Source organism: Syngnathoides biaculeatus, chromosome 16 (assembly GCF_019802595.1).
Source record: "Syngnathoides biaculeatus isolate LvHL_M chromosome 16, ASM1980259v1, whole genome shotgun sequence".
NCBI classification, from domain to species: Eukaryota; Metazoa; Chordata; class Actinopteri; order Syngnathiformes; family Syngnathidae; genus Syngnathoides; species Syngnathoides biaculeatus.
The window spans coordinates 8423555-8448031 of record NC_084655.1 but is presented as its reverse complement, the minus strand read 5'-3'; the positions used below and the strand labels follow the sequence as shown (position 1 = coordinate 8448031).

Below are 24477 nucleotides of genomic sequence, written 5' to 3'. Positions count from 1 at the left end.
TATTTTTGTCAACGTATGTTAGATATAATTAGAAAATGGACTTCAGTTTCTCTCTACACCACACAATGGCCAAACAACTTTACAGAGCTTCTCATACACACACGCACACCATTGGAAACTGTCCCCATGCAAGGACAGACAGAGTTGGGATTCAAACCAGAGACCCTTCGATCAGTGGATGACCCCTCACTACCAATGAGCCACAGCTGCCACACTAAAGCTACAAGTGCTATGTCCTGTCATTTTGAAAAAGCGACACTTGATTGGCAGCTTTGCCCTCCGACAAAGCAATAAATCTGTCAAACGGTAAAAGGATTTCACAAGTTTTTGACGTCCAAAGAATTTTTTTTTTCTTGCTGTGGGGAAAGCAAGAGACAGGCGGTAAATAGGAAGCCAGCTTCAGAGAAGCCACCTTTATGTGCACATGCGCAGTGACGCTTGTCAGAGGAGGCCAGGATTGGTCAAACTGAATGTCAATCAGTCTACCTGTGCAATCGACGTATTGGCCACACCTGAATCAATTGACATGATGAATGATAGGCTGACATCTTTTCTTGGCACACGGTCACGCCATCGACCAAAAGCACCGGATTGGGCATCCCTGATCTTGACTGGCTCTGCTGTGGTTTTCACCTCCATTCCCCGTCTCCACGCTGCCCCTCTGTCTGTCACCTAAAACAGTTTTCTGCCTGGCCGAGTTTTCAATAATCATCACAATACTTCGAAGATTTGAAAATAAGCAAAGGGAGTATTTCAAACTTCACTGTTGCATGGCTTAATGGCACAGAGGTGTACAAATTCACCATTCTGCAAGGCCATGCAGCTGAACAAGACAGATTAAAAAAAAAAAAAAAGTCAAAGGGATTCAGAAGCATTTTTATTTTTATGACATTTTCAACATTTAAATAATCTTCAGCCATTGACAGATTTTTGCCTTTATTGGATGATGGGTTGCATTGGAAACATTTTCTATGAAACACACTAAAAGCAAAAACTGTAGTTGTCGTGTGAGACATAAAAGGGTATTGATTTATGAATCTTGACTCACAGCACTGTCTTCCAATAAAACCATCAAAGCAAATGTCATAATTTAAAACACACCATTTTTTAAATAGTTTTTTTTTTTTAATGTAATGATTTATGAAGCAGCATGGTGGATCAGGTGGAAAGCGTTGGGCTCACATTTCTGAGTTACCGGGTTCGCTACCGGACCCGCCTGTGTGGAGTTTGCATGTTCTCCTCGTGTTTGGGTGGGTTTTCTCCAGCCACTCTTGTTTCCTCCCACATGTCAAAAACATGCAACATTAATTGGACACTCTAAATTGCCCCTAGGTGTGATTATGAGTGCGACTGTTTGCTGCTATATGCCCTGCGATTGGCCGCCAACCGGTTCAATGTGTACCCCGCCTCCTGCCCGTTGACAGCTGGAATAGGCTACAGCACTTCCCACTACCCTTGTGAGGATAAGCGGCTAAGAGAATGAATGGATGGATGATTTATGACTAGGTGAAACTGTGGAAGGCTCGTAAGCACATCTGCTTCGCAGTTCTGAGGTCTCGGGTTCCCTGTGTGGAGTTTTGCATGTTCTTCCCGTACCCGCTTGGGTTTTTTCTGGGTACTGCTGTTTCCTTCCACACTCTAAAAAACATCGATGCTGCTTTTTGTTTATAGATGCCCTGCAATTGGGTGGTGACCAGTTCAGGGTGGATCACGCCTATCTCCCAAGGCCGGCTGAGATAGGCGCCAGCACACCAGTGACCAATAGTGAGGATAAGCAGTTCGGAAAATGGATGGACGGATGATTGAATAAAGCCATAATGTATCAAAATTGGTACATTTATAATGTCATAAAACAATATGGTGGCAAATATCAAATAGGTACATTAATAATGTAATGAAATCCAGATTTTCAATGTTCAAAAGGCTGACATTATCGTCACATCACATTATCAACATCCCCTTTTCATACTTGACAGATTTATGGCCATAATGGAAGCCGAGGCTGTCAATTCTGCAATCGCCAATCAATGACTTTCTCACTTTAGGTCTATTCTTGCTTTAGTTTCTTCAAAGCGAACAGTTTCTTGACCTTTTTCTAGAATGTTCTCACTCGTCACTCCCTCTCCACATGAGCTTCTTAAAAGCATCCGTCCATCCGTCCGTACTTCTAGAAGGTACCGAGCCGTCAGTCGACGTCCCACCACACAAGAAAAACACCCCCGAGCCGACTCGGTGCCGCTTGCGATTATGAAGTGTGTAAAGGTGTTCAATAATCTTTGGTGGAAAAAGCAACAGAGGTGAAGGCGCTTTGAAAACATGGTGAGCTCACGTGGCGCTTTTCACATGCATATCATTAAACGCGCTCTTCATGCGGACCTTCAAGAGCGTTGACGCGGATCATGGAAGAAGAAAAGAGCTCGCCCAAGGTGAGTGTGTGAAGAGCAGGCGAGTTGGCCTTTTGAAAGAAAAACCTTCCCCTTGAAGAACAAAGAAGAAGCGTTAAAAAAAAAAAACAAGTGCTCAAAATGTGACAACGCACATACACTCCGAGTTACAAAGTGTGGCTGTCACTAATGTTTAGGAAGACTCGAAATGTTAAGAAACAAACTTGTGTCAAATAAATCACAACGCAAAAATGGAAACAATTTGATCCAAGGTCAAACTGCCACCATCCCGTACAGATTGAGTCATCAAACATTTGCCACATTTGGTTCACAAAATATATATAAAGTCAACCTTCTTCTTCTTCTTTTTCTTTCGGCTTGTCCCGTTAGGGGTCGCCATAGCATGTCATCTTTTTCCATCTAAGCCCATCTCGTGCATCTTCTTCTTTAATACCCACTGTCCTCATGTCCTCCCTCACAATATCCATCAACCTCCTCTTTGGTCTTCCTCTCCCTCTTTTGCCTGGCAGCTCCATCCTCAGCACCGTTCTACCAATATAGTCACTCTCTCCGCTCTGGACATGTCCAAACCATCTAAATCTGCTCTCTCGAACCTTGTCTCCAAAACATCCAACTTTGGCTGTCCCTCTAATGAGCTCATTTCTTATCCTATCCAACCTGTTAACTCCAAGCGCGAACCTCAACATCTGCGATGAGTCGCAATGGCTCATCTCCACCGCGGAAGTGGATCGGACGAGGAGGTGGTTTGGTCGTGATCGCATATCATCTGAATATGGCTCAAAAGAATAGTGTAATATTGTGTGGTGTTCTCCCTTTCGAAAAGAGTTTCCGTGTCAGAAGGGGTGTGTTCGTCTCCCATAGTAGGGCGGACCGCGTGTTTTCATTGGCGAATGTCCGGGTGACGTCACGGACAGAGGATGCAGCCAATATGGCGACCACTTGGATGTCTTCTGCAACTTTGCGCATGGTTGACGCGCTCTCCGCTCAAATTTATTTTTTCGTATGGACATTGAAGTGAATAATGTTATATGTATTTTTCATTACAATATCTATTTTAGAACGTTTATAAGGATGACACTTGGGCTTTAAGTTTATAAACGTGGAGTGCTTAGCAGTATAGTTATAATAAAAGCAACTCCCCAGTTCAAAGCAGAGGGATCCAATGTAAAGTTGAGATGTTTTTGAAAGCGAGAACGTTCACTTTGTGACATCATGGCTTTGGGCAGTGCCATGAGTCATTCTTTGAAGTCCTTGATTGTGTAACAATAAGAGTGGATATGTATGTATATGGATGTAATTGACTGTAATGCACAATTGCATGTAAAGCACAATTGTTAGAGATGAGAAGTTGATTGTAAGAAGATGACTGTAAAGTGATGCTTTGTCTGCAATTGTACAAAAGTACTTAAATAAAGAATATGCTTTCCGGGGAAGAAGTAACAACTGGCACTCTCCTTCTCATCACTTTTGCTTTCCAGGGTTCAAGAGGGGAGGTAGGAGAGGTCCGTTCAAAGAAAAAAAATATTCCACTTTGTGACGCCGGCCTCACAACTTCAGGCCCGTAACATACGCAAAATTCAATATTTTGCGTCCATGTGCATCAAAGGCTTGGAAATGAACAACTTCTTCTTTTCCTTTGGGCTTGTCCCGTTAGGTCGCCACAGCGTTTCATCTTTTTCCATCTTAGCCTATCTTCTGCATGTTCCTCTCTAGCCCCAACTGCCCTTATGTCTTCCCTCACCACATCCATAAACCTTCTTTTTGGTCTTCCTCGCGCTCTTTTGCCTGGCAGCTCCATCCTCAGGACCCTTCCACCAATATACTCACTCTCTCGCCTCTGAACATGTCCAAACCATCGAAGTCTGCTCTCTCGAATCTTATCTCCTCAACATCCAACTTTGGCTGTCCCTCTAATGAGCTCATTTCTAATCCTATCCGACCTGTTCACACCAAGCGAGAACCTCAACATCTTCATTTCTGCCACCTCCAGTTCTGCTTCCTGTTGTTTCTTCAGTGCCACCGTCTCTAATCCGTACATCATGGCCGGCCTCACCACTGTTTTGTAAACTTTGCCCTTCTGTCACATAACACACCAGACACCTTCCGCCAGCTGTTCCAACCTGCTTGGTTTCTTCACTTCCTCACCACACTCTCCATTGCTCTGGATTGTTGACCCCAAGTATTTGAAGTCGTCCACCTTCGCTATCTCTTCTCCCTGGAGCTTCACTCTTCCTCCTCCACCCCTCACATTCATGCACATATATTCTGTTTTATTTCGGCTAATCTTCATTCCTCTCCTTTCCAGTGCGTGCCTCCATCTTTCTAATTCTCCCTCTGCCTGCTCCCTGCTTTCTCTGCAGATCACAATATCTGCGAACATTGTATTCCAAGGGGAATCCAGTCTAACCTCATCTGTCAGCCTATCCATTACTACCGCAAACAGGAAGGGGCTCAGCCCGAATCCCCGATGCAGTCCCACCTCCACCTTAAATTCTTCTGACACCCCTTTCCTACCAGAAGACACACCAAGTACTCTCCTGCCTGTCTCTCTGATTACCTTGGCTGTCGTAGTCCAGTCTTCCGAGAGCTTCTGCTGTCCATCGAAAGCCTGTCTCACCTCTTTCCGAAAGGCCGCACAACATTCTTCCTTTCTCAGCATCCACCACATGATTCTCTGCTCTACCTTTGTCTTCTTAATCTTCCTACCCGCTACCAGTCATCCTACACACCACCATCCTAAACTGTCGAGCTACACTCTCCCCCACCACTACCTTACAATCAGTAACCTTCAGATTACATCATCTGCACAATATATAATCCACCTGCATGCTTCTACCTCTGCTCTTGTAGGTCACTCTATGTTTCTCCCTCTTCTGGAAATAAGTGTTCACTACAGCCATCTCCATCCTTTTTTGCAAAGTCCACCACCATCTGAACCTCAAAGTTCCTTTGCTGAATGCCGGACTTACCCATCACTTCTTCATCGTCCCTGTTTCCTTCAATAACATGTTCACTGAAATCTTCACCAATCACAGCTCTCTCTGTGCCTGGAATGCTCAGAACTACTTCATCTAGTTCCTTCCAGAATTTCTTTTTCAACTCTAGGTCACATCCTCCCTGTGGGGCATAGCCACAAATATATATTACTGTATACACAATGTACATAATACCCTCAATTTCAAATTTCAGCCTCATCACTCGATATTCTTTTAACCTCCAAGTTATTCTTAGCCAGCTCTTCCTTTAAAAATACCCCTACTCCATTTCTCTTCCCACCTACTCTATGGTAAAATAATTTAAACCCTGCTCATAAACTTCTAGCCTTACTACCTTTCCACTTGCTCTCTTGGATGCACACTCTTTCAACCTTTCTCCTAATCATCATGTCAACCAACTCCTGAGCTTTATCTGTCATCATCCCAACATTCAAAGTCCCTACACACAGCTGTATGGTCTGTTATTGTTATGTTATTGGTACATTGTAAATAATAAAATCAAAACTATTAATAAAATGATAAATACTTTTAGATTTAAAATGTATATTTTTCATGAATAATTTGTCTCTTGGTTGATTGTAACATTTAACATGTATCATGTTCAATCATTAAATTGAATAATAAAATAAAATATAGAATAAATTTAAAATTAATTAATTTAAATTTAAAATATTCATTTGATTGTGAACTTGTCCATTTACTCTAAATAATAAAAAAATATATTAAAATATACTTCTATACTTTTTATTTTATGAATTGGTAAATTGATTGATGTTGAATGAGAAAATAAGAATAATAGTAAAATAATTCTGCATTTTTATTTTTTAGTTGAATATATTGGTTAAGTGATTTGATTTATTTTAGATCATGAATAAAATTAGCAAAATAAAATAAAAAAATACATATACATTTAACATATTCTTAAGTTGAATCAGTTCCCAGAGTCAAATTGGACAGATGGCATTTAAAAAAATAAATAAATTAATTAAAAAAAATATATATATTTTTTCTTCAATATTAGGAATGAATGGATGGGCACACTTGTTTACATGAGTAAGGAGACACAGCTTTCTGATTAATTTATTAAAATTTCCTCATATTTCAAAACCATAATTTACTTGTGTCTCAAAGGAGAGTTGTGGAGTTTGTAATGAATTTCATTTAACACCGACTTGATCTTCGCAGCACATTCAAACGCACTCTTCACTTGACACAATTGGAACTGAGGAGCTGAGTGTTGCGACACGTGAAGGCCGTAAATTAATTGCGACTCACTCCGGCAGTCAAACGGGATTTGACTGAATTACAAACCGAAAAGTCAAAAAATAGATAAAAGGAAAAAAAAACAAAATTTTGGCTCGAGTCAAAAGTGAAATCCACACTTTGATCTTGATTTCGTGTTGCGTGTTTACATGTTTGACGGTGCCTGTCTACACACGTGTGTAATACTACACTGCAGCTCTAGTCTCCTTCTAGTTGCCTGTGTGTCCTTTAAAAAAATTAAAAAATAAAAAACAAATGGAAATGGATGTACAGCAGTATCTTTACACCAAGGGCACTGCAACATTCACCCAAAATGGAATATAAGCCCCTGGCGATGTAAACATACACCATGAGAATGCAATTCGAGCAAGAAAGGCGTCACCAATGTCGAATTAAGTGGAATAACTCAACACCCTTACTAGATAATGGTTAGCTAGTTAACAGCCAGCGCCAATCTCCTTTCGAACGACCAACTCGATACTCTCATTCGCTGATGCCCATTTCATTCAACAGGCTAGACCCCACCTTTAAAGGTCACATGTATTCAAAGTCACAGATATATGAGGGTGGCGACCCCAAGTGGGCAGACAAAATACCTTTACCTCATACATTTATTGTATTGCTATCATGCGTAAAACTTGAACATCTATATCCATCCATCCATCCATCCATCATCCATCCATCCATCCATCCATCCATCCATCCATCCATCCATCCATCCATCCATCCATCCATTCATTTTCTGCACTGCTTCTCCTCACTCGGGACGTGTAAGCAACAAAATAAATACATAATTATCTTGCAGATTCTCATCCAATTTTGGTTCTAGTACAAAAGCTGTGCAATATATAAGGGACTACAGCATAGTGCTACACTAATGACATGAGTACGAGTACAGTTGAAGTAGAACTCATGCTGCTGTTGATGCAGTGTGACCCAAAAAGGGAGCAACAGTGGGACAGCGAAAAGAAAGAGAAAGGAGAGAAAAGGGTCCTCATGTGGGCCAGCACAGATTGTGTGCTTCAGGGACACCACAGGCTCAAATAAGAGGTTCGCTGCATGGGAGACACACACATACATACACACAAGACATTTTTTAAACTCACTTTTTAAAATTCAGGGGCACGAGGAGCTGAAAACCGGCTTCAATTTGGAAGCAACGGAAGCAGATTGTACATTGCTGTGAAAACGTTTTGGCCCTCTGCTCAAATCCAGGTTTTTTTTTTTAACATAGAACATACAACATAACATACTTTGTTTGATGTCATTTAACAAGTATAAATATCAAAGATAAACTCAAATAAAATCTAAAAGGATTTTTTGAAATACAGATTGTATTTACCAAGAAAAAAAAAAAGCTTCAAAGCCACCTGGCCCTGTGTGAAAGAGTTTCATGAGAATTATGCCTCTAAACGTAACAATTGGCCCACTCTTCTTGCAGAATTGTTTTAATTTAGGAACATTGGAGGGTTTTTGAGGAAGAATGGCCTTTTTAAGGTCATGCGAACACCCTTCAAGTCTGGAAGGTGACTCGGCCACTCCAAAACCTTCTTTTTGGATTGAATATTAATCAGAAGTTGACTTGCTGGTGTGTTTTGAATCATTGTCCTGCTGCAGAACCCCATTGCCCTTTAGCTTGATCTGACAAAAATGATGGCCAAATATGCTCCTTCAGGAATTTATGGATCCTTCAAGTCGTCCAGATCTTGAATTTCTAAAGCAGCCCCAGACCATCACACGATGTTCTGTTTTAAAATGTTGTTTTACATTTACCGAGAGAGACACACGTTCTCTAAAAAGTTGAACTTTTGTCTTGTCAGTCCATAGAATATCTTCCCCAAAGTCTTGGGAATCATAAAGATTTTTTTTTTTTGTTGCAAAAGGAAAACCCAGTCAGCAGTGGTTTCTCTTCCTTATTCTTGGGTCATGAATAACATTGACCTGACTGAGGGAAGGGAGGACCTGCAGTTCCTCACATGTTATTACGAGTTCCTTTGTGACCTCCTGGATGGGTGGTCTCTGTGCTATTGAGGTAATTTTTGCAGGCTGGCCACTCCGTGGAAGATTCAATGCCCTTCCATGTTTTCTCCATTTGTGGATAATGATTCTCACTGTGGTTCACTGGAGTCTTAAAGCTATTGAAATTGCTTTGTAACCCTTTTTAGAAGGACAGATTTCTTTTGACTGACTTCATGATGTCTTATAGTTTGTATTTAAGAGATTTCTTGATTGAAGAGGTCTGAAATTAACAGGCTTTGTTGTACTCGGTGAAAATGAACCCCTCCCTTCCCCAAAATTTGATTAGCCAGAATTAATTCCTGATTTCACACAGGGTCAGATAGCTTTGAATAGTCCCCCCCCCCCCCACTTTCTAAATCACCATTTAAATGCTGCCGTTCATTTTTCCTTCAGTTATCTTTGTCTTAGATGTGCATTTGTTTGATACCCCGAAACACTAAAGTGCAAAAAACAATAGGCTGAGAAGGGGCTAAATAATTTTTCACAGCACTGTAAATAATAAAAAGCACCTAAATTAATTGGCTTCCTTGGCCATGTGCTACCATGTCTTTGTGGTAACAATTCTAACAATTTGTGGTTAAAAAACATAAGCACATGTTATTTTTTGTTTGTCATGTTGTTTTATTGTCATGAGTTTAACTTGCTGGTCTCCTCGGGCTGACGACGATGATGATGATGATACGCTGCAGCCCCCGGATCACAATTTCAATTAATTTCACAGTCAGTGGCACGAGCACTGATTTACTGTGCAGCATTGTGTGTGTCGTTTTAGTCATTCACTGTGTGTGTGTGTTGTTATGTGCTTCTGCACGGCTACAGGGAACATGAAGCCCGGCACAAAAGGAATTTTGAGATAATTCAGGCCCAGGAGCCAGTTTGACTGAGCAACATGCAATTTGGTAGCCATAGCTCTATTATGGGCAGCACGGTGGGACAACTGGTTAGACTGTCTGCCTCACAGTTCTGAGGACTGGGTTTCAAATCCCAGCCCCTCTTGTGTAGAGTTTACATGTTCTCTCTGTGCCTTTTGGTCTGGATGGGGTAATTTAGCCCTCAAAGCCACCTTGACTTGAAATTTGGTACACATATCTATCATGAGTCTTTTTTTTTTTTCCCAAATTCAGCCTCTCACATACGTCCATCAAGAGTGTATCTACTCAAAGGTCTCAAGCAGCCATGTGTAAAAACATATGGGAAATCCACTATTTTGCTTTGCTGAATTGTTTGGGAATTTCTGTGTGTGCAAAATATGGCCCCTGAGCCCAGTTTGACTGAACAACAAAAATTGGTAGACAGTCTCAAGATCTGTGTGAAAAGATAAAGCGATTTTGCCTGGAAGTGGTTATTTACGGTCAATTTGTTTGTATGAGCAGACCTTTGAATTATTTCAAAATTTCATTTTCTAGAACTACGAGAACTTAAAAACAAGAAACTTAGAGGTCATGTTTATCATGAGGATACCCACAAAACCATTAGTGAAAAGAAACAGGAAATCTGCCATTTTGGTTTGAAGCGGGTTAGATTCATTATGACCTTTTCTAGGGATCCCACAAAGACAGACTGATGCTTAAGAGTTGGTCAGATTGCTGGTAAATTGCAAATGAGACTGATGAATAACGCGAAACTGTGAAAATAATGCAGGGCTCAAACTCACAGGCTGATGACGTCAGAGCGTTCCATTGTCAAAGGTGTTCATGTCTCTCAATTGCTCATGAAATAAACATGAAAACCGCAGAGAGTCATGTTCCTTCTAGTTCTGCTAGGATGAATGAAGCTTGGTTCTGTGTGAGTGGGATGAAGGGTCACAGGAAGCGAGTGGGCAGCAGCTTCCTTCATTCACAGCAAAAATGACTAATGACGCCAACCTGCTGGTGACTTTAACTTCGAACGCAATCATCAGCATCCTTTCTGTGCATATAACTCGTAGCATCCCTTGTGTCCGCATGATGTGTGTGTGCAGTCTGATTATAGCCATACTCACAATAGACCCTTTCACGCAGACGTTCTGCAAAATTGGTGCATCAAAGACAGAAAGGAAAATGGTGCATTTATTGGCCTTTTTCTTTCACACAGAAACCAACTTTTCAGATAATAACATCAGCGCCAGCGTCTGCTGCAACAAATGAAATAGTTTTTGGGCTGCGCTATTTTTTCATTTTATTTATTTTTTTAGATAAAGGGGTGGGGAAAGTGGAAGTCGGTTCTTAAAATGCGCAACTCACTTGCGGCATTTCCTTCTTCCTCTTTTATGGCCCTAGGTTTATGGCATTGTGGGGGGATTGCACGCACCATTTTCAATTGTTCACACTTTACTTCCTGGGAGGTGCCCAAACTCCATATTTTCATCACTTCCTGTTGCTGTCCATTGTCCAAAACCTTGCACTGTCCTCATAGGTGTCCCAATATTTTTGTTCAAATGCCAAATTTGTTTATTTTATATCAATTCTGGGGTACAAATATTTCACATCCCAATATCCATCCATCCATCCATCCATCCATCCATCCATCCATCCATCCATCCATCCATCCATCCATCCATTTTCCTTGCTGCCTATCCTCACGAGGGTCACGGGGAGTGTTGGAGCCTATCCCAGCTGTCAACGGGCAGGATGCGGGGTACACCCTGAACTGGTTGCGAGCCAGTTGCAGAGCACATTGAGACAAACAGCCGCAATCACATTCTCACCTGGGGGCAATTTAGAGTGTCCAATTAATGTTGCATGTTTTGGGGATATGGGAGGAAACCAGAGTGCCCGGAGGAACCCCAAGCAGGCATGGGAAGAACATGCAAACTCCACACAGGCGGGGCTGGTATTGAACCCGGGTCCTCAGAACTGTAAGGCCAACGCTTTACCACCTGCTCCACTGTGCCGCCTACATCCCAATAGCATAAGAAAAAAAACCCACCTCCTGTATATATCCCCATATTTTCATCCAGATGACACATTTTGTACCTGTAGTTTTCCCAATCATTTTGTCCAGAATAGGTATCACAATATGCATCCATCCATTATCAGAGCAACTTAACCTCACAAGCGACCCGGGAGTCCCAGAGCCTATCCCAGCTATCTTCGGGCAAGAGGTGGGGTATATTCTGCAGTGGTTGCCAGCCAATCCCAGGGCACATAAACACAAACAACCAGTTGCCCTCACAATCACAGCTAAGGGCAATTTAGAGTTTCCAATTAATGCATGTGTTTGGGATGTGGGAGGAAACCGGAGTGCCTGGAGAAAACCCACGCAGGCACGAGGAGAACATACAAAGTCCACACGGGTGGGGGTGGATTTTGAACCCATGGTCCTCAGAACTGTGAAGCAAACACTCTAACCAGTCATACCCTGTCGCCATATCAGAATATTTTTTTGTCAAAATACCACACTTTCCTCAAGGTGTCCCGATACTCTGGTGCAAACGTTTCACTTTTCACTTCCCTTTGGCGTCAGATGCCAACCCCCATCGTTATCGTTCAGGAGCATTTATGGTATTCTGTCAGAAAAAGGTTGTTGTGAATATGTGGGTTTAACGCATATGTATGTATACTGTATGTGTGCATATATATTTAAATATATGTCTACTTTTTCACTCGGAAGTGATAATATAGGTACTTGTAAAGGTGAATTCATGTACTTATATATATCTAGTGGTGTATGTTTTAATTTGCATTGATTTGCGTGAAAAAAAAATATATAAGCCTGCCAGATCCAGGACTCCACTGCCAGAGTATTGACATTCGCCAGTGGTACACCGGATTTCAACTCGCACGTAAGGTATGGCAGTTCTCGCAACTATTCTGACCTCCATATTCTTTCTCATCCTCAGTATTCCTTCTGTGCTACCCACCTTGCCAATCCCTCCAATCACGCCATCAAGCACTACGACCTTCTCACGCCACCGCAACCCCCATGTCCTCTGTCTTGACTTCCCACCATTTCAACTCTGAGGTCCAATTCCCAATCACAAGCTAGTTTTTCTGAGATTTTCCCATCCCTACTGCTGCTTTACCGCAATTACAATAAAGCGATTGTTCGTCTCATTAGTCTTACCTCTATCACTCCTCCATTCCAGTGGACCCGGCTCCAATCCAAGCCTTTGAACAGCTAAAAATAAACCTGTTCACTCGTGCTCTCATCCTGCGACACCCTGACCCTTCCTTCCAGTTCGTGGAACAGGCTGACGGCTCAAACACTGAGCTGGGGGCCTGTTCTCTTGCTGCGGAACCTCACTTCCCAGAAAATACATTTCTATGCTTTTTTTTCCCCCTGTCGTCTGTCTCCTCCAAACGAAACTATGACAATGGTAACTGAGAGCTGCTGGCCATCATCTTTGCATTAGAGGAGTGAAGGCATTTGGACTGAACACAAAAACTTTGTGTTTATCCATTGCGCCAAATGTCTAACCTCACCGTGAAGCTCACCAGGCAATCTTCCTGAGCCAATTTGACTTCAGCCTTGGTTTCCGCAACAGCAGCCCTGATGCCCTTTCTGGCATGTACTTATCCCCCTTCTGCCCAGCAGAACAAGAAACCATCCTCCCTGACTCTTGCTTCATTGAGGCATCCACCTCTGGGAGATCGAACATAGGTAAAACTCACGTATCCCAAGACCAGTCCACCAACCGACTCTTTGTACCCGATTCCGCTTACTCTGTCATTCTTCAGTGGGCCCACAATTCAAAACTCCCCTGTCATCCTTGAATCACCTGCAGCATCCAATTCGTACAACAACACTTCTGGTGGCCTCGGCTGGTGAAAGACACCAGGGAGTACATCTAAGCCTGCAACATCTCTGCCAGAGGAAAAACTTCAAATCTGCCATTATCTGGTTTCCTGCGCACCTTACCTATCCCGAGCAACCCTTAGTCCCACATCACCGTGGACTTTGTTACCCAAGCTACCATCTGCCTTTGAAACCATGTCTTAAAACTCCACTGAATCCCCATCGGAGCGAGGTCCTCATTTCTCTTACCTAGTATGGAAGGAGTACTGTAAAGCGGTGAGGACAGCAGCGAGCCTGTCTTCCGGGTCCGACGGCCAAACAGAGCGGGTAAATCAGTTCCTGTATTGTCCCTTCACTGCATCGCCCCACACAACCCCTCCTCCTACAGTACAATCCTCCCCTGGGGTGAATATGCCCACAACTTCCACACCAGTTTAACTACTGGTATGTCTTCTTTCGTGGCCTGTTACAGTTTCCAACCTCCATTGTTTAGGGAGCAGGAGCATATGATGGCGGTTCCCAGAGTGAGGGATCCCCTGTGAAGGGACCAGTCCATTTGGAAGGACATCTGGGTGGCTTTAATTCAGTCTGCTGAGAGGAATAAACGGCTCATGGACATTCGTCACTCCCCCACGGCTAATACAAGGTGGGTCAGATGGTTTGGCTTTCCCCTCATGACCTCCTACATCTATAGTACTTGTAGGTGTCCTAATAGTTTTGTGCAAACTTAGCCTTCCTTCGCTTCCTGTTGGTATTCAAATACTTTTTTTCCAAACCATATTTTCAATTCCGGTCAGTGTCCCAATTAAGTTTGTCCAGATACCACATTTTCAATTTTTTCTTTTTCTGTAGGTGTTTCAATACTATTGTCCAAATGACACATTTTTTCTCATGGTGTCCCAATATCTTTTTCAATATCTCACATTTTCGGCACTTTTGTCGTTGTCCTATACTTTAGTCTAAACTCCACAGTTCAAAACACTAAAAAGCTCAAGTTCAAACGCCACATTCAATATGTGTGTCAATACTTTTGTCCAAACTATATTTTCAGTCACGGTCAGCATCCCAATGTTTTTGCCCAGATGCCACAATTTCAATATTTTTCACTTCCTGTAGGTTTCCCAATGCCTTTGCCTTTACATTGCAAAACTAACACGTATGTACCTTTGTACAGTGCACAAGTACAACAATTCAGTTCACACAATGTATAGTTGTCCTTGTCTGTCACTACGGGAGTGTATAGTTGTGTAGTTCTACACGCACGTTAAGTCCTTGTGGTGGTGTCTCTTGTCATGAATATCGATGTGGTGCACACTAACAAGATTCCTTCGTGTCAAACACGACATTGAGTCGTCACTCACTTGGGACTCACAATGGTGACCGGTCCACGCGAGCACTTTCATCCAGCTGTAACATAGACCTTAGGACATGAATGCACATGCGTCGAATGTGAGGGCTCACATGGTGTCGTCATGGCAACGTGTTTACATTCTCGCCGCCTGCCTGCTTATCATGTGCCGCTTACGATGCTGCTTGGGATTCATGCAGTCTCCTCGCATACACAAAAAGATTCTGGAAGCTTCTACACAACATCATTGACTTCTGTTGGTCCGCCACACAAAACACATACAACAACAACTGCATTCAAACTTAACAAATGCACGATTATGAGATGCTTTGAAAGATCATTCTGAGAGATTATCTTCTACTGTTGGCTGTTTTATCTGATCAGGGAATGGTTGTTATGGACTATCGTAAATGTTAAACCTGTTCAATATTTATTATCCACAGATTCTGAGGTATTAGTACCACCCCCACTACTACTACAACTACTACCACCACCATCACTACTACTACGAGTACTCCCAGAATTATTAGAACTACAACTACCAACGCCACTACTACTACCAATATTACACCACGATCACCAATACTATTCTAATACTATACACCAATTTCTATCACCACTACTACAACTACAACAAGTATTACCACCACAGCTATACTACTACACCACCACCACTACTATAATTACTACTACTACTACTACTACTACTACTACTACTACTACTACCATCATTATCTCCTTTAAAACTACAACTCCTACCACTACACAGATGAACGCATGTTTGTTTGGCACAGTTCAACGCCGGATGCCCTTCCTGACTCAACCCCTCTGCATTTTAGTCGGGGATAGAAGCTTACAGCACCCGGTAATCCCTAGTGAACGCCCATCCAAGTACTAACCAGGGCCAAACACGCTTAGCTTCCGAGATCTAACGAGATCGGGCGTTCTCACGGTAGCATGGCCGTAAGCTACAGAGACATATAATATATATAATATATAATCACAGATATTTTTTACAACTCAGTAAACTGCAGTAATATTAGTTTTTCTTCGCAAAGGATAAAGAATATAAGCTTTGGGGTACTGTTATATTGTCTGTCTAAATGTGCCGCTGTACTCTTTAGCACATCAATGGCATTTTGCATTGTTTGTAAGCATTAATTTAAGCAGACTGGAAGCTATGTGCTATTTTTATACACAAGGAGTAATTGTTTTGTGGTTAGTTTTGCAACTTTAAATGGGAGTGGCAACAAACAGTTTAAAGCCTCTTTTTGAATAAGTTTTGACTATCTGCCAAATGGCTACTTCTGCTGCCATGCATCGGTCGGATCTCAATTTTTTTGCCCGCAAGTCAAGGCAAAAAATGTGGTCAGTTCACATGTAACTCAGGGCACCACTGGACAGTATTAGAATGAACATCACTATTCATGAACTCGGGCTCCAGCACAGTGGGCTAACATTTAAGGGTCGATTTTTGGACCTACCGTACGAGACGGGGAGGTCACGCTCATTCTGCCAGGGCATCTGGGCAGAATCGTTGATGGAGTGCTGCGCTGTAAGAAGAAAAAAGAAGAGAGAACAAAAAGAAGAAGTGTGGATGAGAAGCTAGTGAATCAGACCAGAGAACAAAGGCACTGTGATGCATTCACACTAGCCACTGAGGAAGTGTCACTTTGTCACAGGCAAGATGCCACTTCAAGCCACTTTGCTCTCAGACATAACATACAAATACTCTCAACACTCACAAACATACCTTATATTCAGTACATACAGTACATATATACACCTACCCGTACTCCAATTATAATAATTTACGACTGTTACCAAGAGATTTGACATACTTGAATTTTTTTTTTGCCCATGCCACCAGTTCCACTGATTGACACAAAAACAGGTGGACATGTGTATCATAACTAGACGCACCAAAAGTCTCAAGAATGCAGGACTGGTATTGAGCAGGAAGTCAGCATTTTGAGTCTGAAGCTTAAGGAAAATTGCGTTAATAGACTTCCCTGGAAGGTTTGGATATATTAGCCCAGGACAACTAGTTTCAAAGCTTTGGATGACAGTGGCCGGATGTGTCTATTATCACAGGATGCACAAAAAAGACTCTTGCCTCATGACTAATATTAAACAGGAAACCAGCAATTTGGGTTTGAAGTAGCCATTTTCAGCAAATTTTCCCAGTTGCACCCTGTGGAAAGTTAGAAAATTATGTCCCAGTCACCTGTTTCACTAATCCACAATGAACTGATGGGACACATCTATTATAAGAGAAAACACCCAAAAAGTCTGGCTAAAATTGAATCAGAAGTCAGCCATCTTTATCTATAGCAGCTATTTTGGATGAATTCCATGGGTTGTACTTTGACAATCTCTGACTATGGCATTTCCTCAAATTAACCCCAAACAGGTGATGCAAAATTTACAGGCTTCTCTGCCTTTGCCGTTTAACAAGGATGGAACACCGTGTTCAAATTTGAGGACTCTGCATAAGAAGAGCATAAGAAAATATTGTTGCTGTACTTTTGTTACCTTTGAGGTGTCCCCTTCCGAGCGTTACGAAGCCTGATGAAATGAGCATGTCTGCACCTCCGCTGTGAATTGTCTCCATCCCATAATGCCCTGCTGACAGACACGTGCATCCCCGCACACAAAACAACGCACGTACACACATTAGCTGGTAACCATAGCAACTGAATGATGCTATCACTTCATTACATACACCTGCATAACAGGAGCTCCGTATCACAGTGTGGCGGTGGAGGTTGAGGAGATTTTTTTCTTGCTTGCTTTTTGTGCTTTTTAATGAAGGAACTGAGTCACTTTGGACGCCTTCCACCTTTTAGCCATTCAGAGACTGAGCGGCCAGACATAGAAGGCATGCTGTGTGGGGGTGCACACCAATTATACCCCCCAAAAACACACTTGACTTCGACCAGTCAGCACTAATCAATACCACACACATATTTGCACACACACGCGAGAGTGAAGGCAGTCGAGAAAGGCTCAAGTGAAGGATTTATGCAAATGAGTCAAGGCTTTTCCTTCAAATGTTTATTTCATATTTAGAAATGTTAAAGAAGACATGCCCAAAAAATGTTTGACATTTCTGCCTCAAAAATCCACAAATGAAACAAAATTGCTGAACGCTTCATTAATCCACTCATCAGGCTGTTTTGGAGGGGCGTTTCTGTCTCATACCGCTCTGTTGCCAACATAGCATCTTTTCCAACTTGCAAGTATTTTCGCAACAATCGATGGCCAAAAAGATGTAACCACATTTTTTGTGCCATTATCTGATACTTGTGGAGGCTCTGAGACTCCAGAGCAGGAGCTGCTCGCTCCAGAGCGTCCAGACTGCAAATGAATGATACATTGATTTGACAAAATTAATCCATCCATCCATCCATCCATCCATCCATCCATCCATCCATCCATCCATCCATCCATCCATCCATCCATCCATCCATCCATTTTCTCAGCCGCTTATCCTCACAAGGGTTCTGGGAGTGCTGGAGCTATCCCAGCTGGCATTGGGCAGGAGGCGGGGTACAGCCTGAACTGGTTGCCAGCCAATCACAGGGCACATCGAGACAAGGAGCCGCACTCACGATCACACCTGGGGGCAATTTAGAGTGTCCAATTATTGTTGCATGTTTTTGGGATGTGGGAGGAAACCGGAGTGCTCGGAGAAAACCCACGCAGGCACGGGGAGAACATACAAACTTCACACAGGGACGGTTGGCATTGAACCCGGGTCCTCAGAATTGTGAGGTGAACGCTTTCCAGCTGGTCCACCGTGCCGCCCAAGAAATTAATTTTTATATCAAATCAGTTTCTTCCATTGAAATGAATTGAAAAGCCATTATTCTGTGCTAGACCCAAAAACATCATTTATGTTTTTGTTTTTAACAACAAGAAATTGTACTTTAATATTTTAAACCAATGAAATTAAAGTGTAATTACTGTATTTTCTGTAGTATTCATGTTTCCAATGTGCCTTTGAGGGGTGTGGCCTCGTGGGTGACATCAAGAACTGGAATCGGTTGTTTTCATTTTTTATTTGTGTGTTTGAATGTCTGTCCCGATTTTGTCTGTCTTTGCCTGATATATGGGGGCTTTATATACTTTAATTCCTACATTTATTGTCATTTTAATACGAATGGCAGCCTTGCTGAAGCTCAGTTGCAACTAAACGTTTGGAACAAAGAAGAAAAAATGACTTAGGGACGGCTTGTAACTGGAAAAACTCCAGCTGGGACACTCAAAAGTCAAAGCAGGAATAGGAATAAACTGGAATAACTTTTTAAAAAAAATTTGCTAGCCTTTGTTTTGCTTATATTTTTGTTTTGACTTGTGAGCAAAATTTGGAGATATCGGCGTTGTATATTGGCAGTGGAGTCCATTCATGTCACAACAATGAGAGACAATATGAGACTCACAGACATTTCCCGATACTCCACTGTATTGTCTGTGAACGACGACTAGTACTGAAGCTTACTGGGCAATTGTGACTGCCTCCTTCGTGTACAGTATATTCATATGCCTGCATCATAGAGCCCCCAAACAATGGCACACACAACACGTGGAGCAGCACAATGTCCACTGAAGTGAAAAAAAAAAAAGTGTGTGGAGAAAAGAAGTTTAATGTCTTTACATTTAATTTCATATTGTCATTGTATTAACAAAATTTAGAAGGCACATGATCAGAAGTCAGAAAATTGAAGACTGTCTTGGTTGTTTCATTTCGCAGTTATTTTTGTCAAAATGGTAACACCACTATTGGCATTTTGTAGCACGTTAGCCTATTAGCATGCACGTGGCAATGAAAGTGTCACGTTTCAGGGTTGTGACACCGTTGAAACTGGGACATGCTTATAGGGCACTTAGCGAGCGAGCTGATCCCCGGAGCGGCGGTGGAAAAAGTAGTTTTAGGTGAAAAAGATCATTGGCACCCCAGTTTGAGGGTTCACGCCGAGTAGGTTTAAAAATCGACTGTACGATTCGTGTTGAACATGTCACGTTCATCCCTGGTGTGCTGGGAAAGAGTGAAGTGAAAAGCGAAAGGAACACTGTTCTTCCGTGTCTGTCAATAAAAAAACACAGTTCAAGAATCATGTAGTAGTATGCTCTTTGTACTCACTAGTAGAACAATTCAGCCCACTTGTAAAATGACAGAGATGTATTTTTCCCCAATTATGAGTGCCACTTTGGCCTTCAAGTACAACTTTGAAGCCATTTGAGCATTTATTCCATAACTTTGCTATCCACTTCAAGGTATATGTACTTGTATGCTCTTTGTCCTCGCTATGTGCAACACTTAACAGCGTTTACTCTTTTGTGAGAAAAATGAAGATTATATGAGTCTTTCATCAGGAAAAAAAAAAACCCTCTGGCTGATGATGATCATTTTGAAAATGTCAAAAATGTTGTCATTGGTCGATAAATTCCTCCGGTGGGCCATACAGATGTTCTATTTATTCAATATTGGCTTAATGTTTTTGTAATAGTACACTCGACTTTTCGAGTACAACAGATTTGGCACACACGTCAAAGAAGTACAGGTACATGTTTGAAGTTGTGTGCACTAGTCGACATTTGTGCACGACTATTATTGCTCTAAATGCAAAATGTTAACTAGTAGAATTTTACCAAGTTTTAGTAGTACTAGTACTGTGCAGTTGTGAACTACTGTACAGTTTTGTCTCACTAGCAATATATAGTTGTCCTCATAGTTTGCTAACATTCTCTTACTACTGAGGACGAAGACTGTACTAGTCCATGCAGCTTAAGCCTTGTTAAAATTTGCATTCTACTTGTACTACTAGTGATCCACTGATGTTCCATCCATCCATCCATTATCTGAGATGCTTATCCTCACAAGGGTCCCAGGAGTGCTGGACCCTATCCCAACTAACTTTGGGCAGGAGGCTGGGTACACCCTGAACTGGTTGCCAGCCAATCACAGGATACATAGTAACTAGTAGAATTGTATCATGTCACCAGTAGAACTAGAAGAACACAGATGCAACCTAGTACATGGTTTTGCCTTACTAGCAACATGTATTTGCCCAACTAATATGCCAAAATCTCATTAGTGTGCAGTAGTTGACACCAGTAAGTAAGAAACACTTGTTCTAATAGTCCACGATAGTCACACTAGGGGTCTTCACCACTGAAGTGCACTAGTGGAATGATTGCCTGACCAGGAATGTCATAGGATATGATATTCCTGCATACTAGTAGAATGATTGGGATGCACTCGTAGAAGAGCTACATTACTAATGAAGAAAATATGCAATGATTGAAAACTGCCTGTTACATGTCCTACATGTGATAGCCATAATGCTAGTAGTAATAGTAGAACTTATCCTCCTAATATGCCCAATTTGTCCTAGTAGCCATAAAAAGAGTGTGCAAAAGTAAATGGGCAGTTTAGTGCACTACAAAAACGAGTTACCATGGTTGGAGGACTTGGCATGCACGGGCGTGTAGTTGTTCTTGCAGGTCCGGACTGGCGTCTCGTCTTTTGGTGACCCATTCATCATGGCGTCCAAGTTGTCTTGCTCATACTGCGAAATGGGAACGGGGCCTTGCTGCCTCAAGATGTCCGCCAGTGCTCTGAAATCAAACCGGCATGGTTAGCAACGTCGTCTTCCACTGGGAAATGATCCCATTGTGCTAAATTATCCGGAAAATTCTCATTTACTACAAATAAATCTGTGCATTTCCCTGTGACTTCACAATCAGTAGCGCTGACCCAGGAACTTTCAACTATAATGGGGCGCCTTGACAGACGAGCAACTCAACTTTGAAATTTTTCGAGATCGGAGTTGTCGTTCAGACGATTTTTTTCTCTGACTGGCGAGCAAAAATTTGAGACATACAAGCACTTTATGGTGCCAGTGAACTCAACTCACTTCACAACAAGCAGTAGTTTGGAAGATTGTGAACAATTGCTTGCAAAAAGAGGCTTCAAATTGTTTATTGCCATTTGGAATTAAAGTTTACTCTCAAAGTAAACATAAAACAAAGATAATTCCAACTATTTAACAACTACATAAATCCACTGGCTTAATCCTAACAAATAATGGCAAATACCATAGACAGGCTAACAAATGGGCATTGTTAAAACGGTTTAACCATTGGATTATTGAACATAAAGAGTGAAGTAACACATAGGCAGAAAATATAAGAATACTCTGGTTATATTTTTTATTCTCTGAAAATGATTCAAATGACAGGAATTTACAGTATGACTTGTTTGATTTGTGAAACTTTGTTTATCTGCATGACTGGATTACGATGCGAAGGAGCCCACATGAACAATGCAGTCTTTATTCTTTACATTATATTTAAGTTATTACTGTATGTTTTTAATCCAGTGCCATTTTGTGAAAAAAAAACAAACAAACAAAAAAAAAACCCATTACATTTTTAGTTGTTGTTTTTTTTTTTGGGGGGGGTCACATTTCTATTCGTTTTAATGGAGAAAAATGATTTGAGATACGAAGGCTTTCAAAGAACAAATTAAATGTTTATTTAAGGCACTTATATTGGCAACTAGATTTATTTCTTAATTTCTCAAAATAATCACATTTCTAAGTCTTCAAACTTGCCATTGATATCAGCATTTTGTTGTTGTTTTTATTTTCTGTTCGGTAGGACAATTTCGGTTCGGTTCGGTTTGACAATTTTAGGGTTACAAGGGGATGTAATACACCAACACATGGCCAGCCACTGCACGTTTTACATTTTACATATACTTTATGCCTTGCCACAATAATGCCTGGTAAAGACTGCGGTGATGTGTTGAGATGAAGTTCCAGGTAGAAAGCCCTGGAAGTTGCTGAAGTGTATGTCATTAGCAGCATGTTTTGTGAAAGTGTGTCAATGAGGACCTAAAGCCAGCGTGTACTCCACTTTTCCACGCGTGTGTGTGACTTTGGGAGCCTTTGTGAGTATTAATAGCGTTTCACTTCCAGGAGGAGAACAGTAAAGCTAGGTCCGCCTTGCTGGAAAAGGCGGCCTGATTCTCGACGTCCCAGTTGGCCACAATGTCGAGCGAATCAGGAGATTTGTGAAAGGCTCAGAGTACAAAATTTGAAAAAAACAAACAAAAAACCCATCCCAATATTTTGTGTTGTAGTGGTTTGATGGTTCACAAATCCACATGCCAGTTAGGGGATGAATGTCAACTAGAGTGGGCAACCAAGCAAGCCCTGAGAGACACCGCAGGCCTACTTTCATGTTCCTTGAATGCCAAATAGATACACAAAGCTCAACAAGTTGTCAGAACTGCAAAAATCGCAGCACACATGCAGACCACAATATCCGAAGGGGGAAACATGTATCAATTTTTAATATCTGAAAAAAAATATATATACAAATGTCTCTACACTGGACACTAAAAATATTTGTTTGCTTACTGTTTGGTTTTTTTTTTGTGTGCGGTGTATGGCAGATGACAAGCATAGCACAACAAAGAAAGAATAGCCGTAGATGAGGCTTTTGATGATAAAATGAAAAAAACCATGCATAAAATCATCAGAAAATACACAGTGAGCGATGCGTACTCACAGCATGGCTTGAACTGAACGTCGGCTGCTTTCACCATTCATCTTTTCTCATGATGCCGACACACACTTTCTACTACCTACCACAACACATACTGCTTATACTGTGCTCGGGACCAAACGATATGGATTTTTTTTTTTTTTGAGGCCAATGGCAATATTTGGGAGGAAAAAAAATGGATGGTTGATTAATGGCTGTTTAAAAAATATGCTATGGATAAAATAACTTAACCCTAACCCTAACCCTAACGATGACAAAGGAATGACGCACCATCAGAAAAGGTGCCTGTTTTACAATACTTTGTCCTTAGTTTAGGAGAGAATTGAATTTTCAAGTACATACACATGCATTAGAAAAAAAAAAACGTGAACCGGTGAACGTATCTTTATATTGAGACTAGGAGTGGAACAACCTTGCCATCAGCTCAAGAAAAGCCTTTATTGGAATGGAGACAGAGCTCAATGTAGTATAAAAAAAAACGGTGCAAGGACATCATTCAGTGGGACTCCTACTTGTGTATTTAACAGGCAAATCTCTTGCCTGTTTTTCCTTATTTTGAAAAGAACTTAAATCAGCCAACTAATGGATCGGTCAGGGCCTGTTTATAACATATATGTATACATACTATGTTCGTGTTTGAAGTTCCTAAACTAAAGTTATCTGACTTCTAACGTGTTGGCATCTCTCTCCCTCATAACCAACGTGACGAGCCGAGATTCGCCCCCTAATCCTAATGTTCTACTCAAAAACTGTGTTGAATTTAAATCTGGACCAATGCCATTTGCCATTACAATGGTTTTGAAACTTGACATTGACTGACAAACTCAGAGAGACCCTTTTGCCAGCCGACCCGTTGAGAAACGTTCTTGAGAAATGTAGTAATAGATGGCAGCAAACAGTTAGATTCCAGTTGACTTCTTCCACACCAGTGAATGAGTTAAAGATATTTTCGTGCGATGCATCACGGCATATACAGTCATTATCTTTTTGTATTCAAAATAATTAGATGGCGGACCCGATGAAGTGGCTGGGAGACACATGATCACATCTTGTTCTTGTACTGGTTCTATTTTGGCCAAATTGTGCCTGTCTGCCCTGTGACGTGTGTGAAACATGAGAAGAGAGAGAGAGAGACACACACACACACACA

General features: G+C 41.6%; 1 protein-coding gene and 1 pseudogene across 1 annotated transcript in view; both read right to left on the bottom strand.

Moving 5' to 3' along the window:
- The window catches only part of LOC133514925 (protein shisa-6-like), a 53784-nt gene that overhangs the window by 22847 nt on the left and 6460 nt on the right, over positions 1–24477 (bottom strand). Inside the window, exons 2-4 of the mRNA XM_061847031.1 lie at positions 21211–21371; positions 17283–17372; positions 16232–16300 (exon numbers count right to left, since the gene is read on the bottom strand). Coding sequence (XP_061703015.1) covers positions 16232–16300; positions 17283–17372; positions 21211–21371 — 320 coding nt within the window. The remainder of the gene's footprint in view (positions 1–16231; positions 16301–17282; positions 17373–21210; positions 21372–24477) is intronic.
- On the bottom strand, positions 15598–15716 carry LOC133515166 (5S ribosomal RNA; annotated as a pseudogene).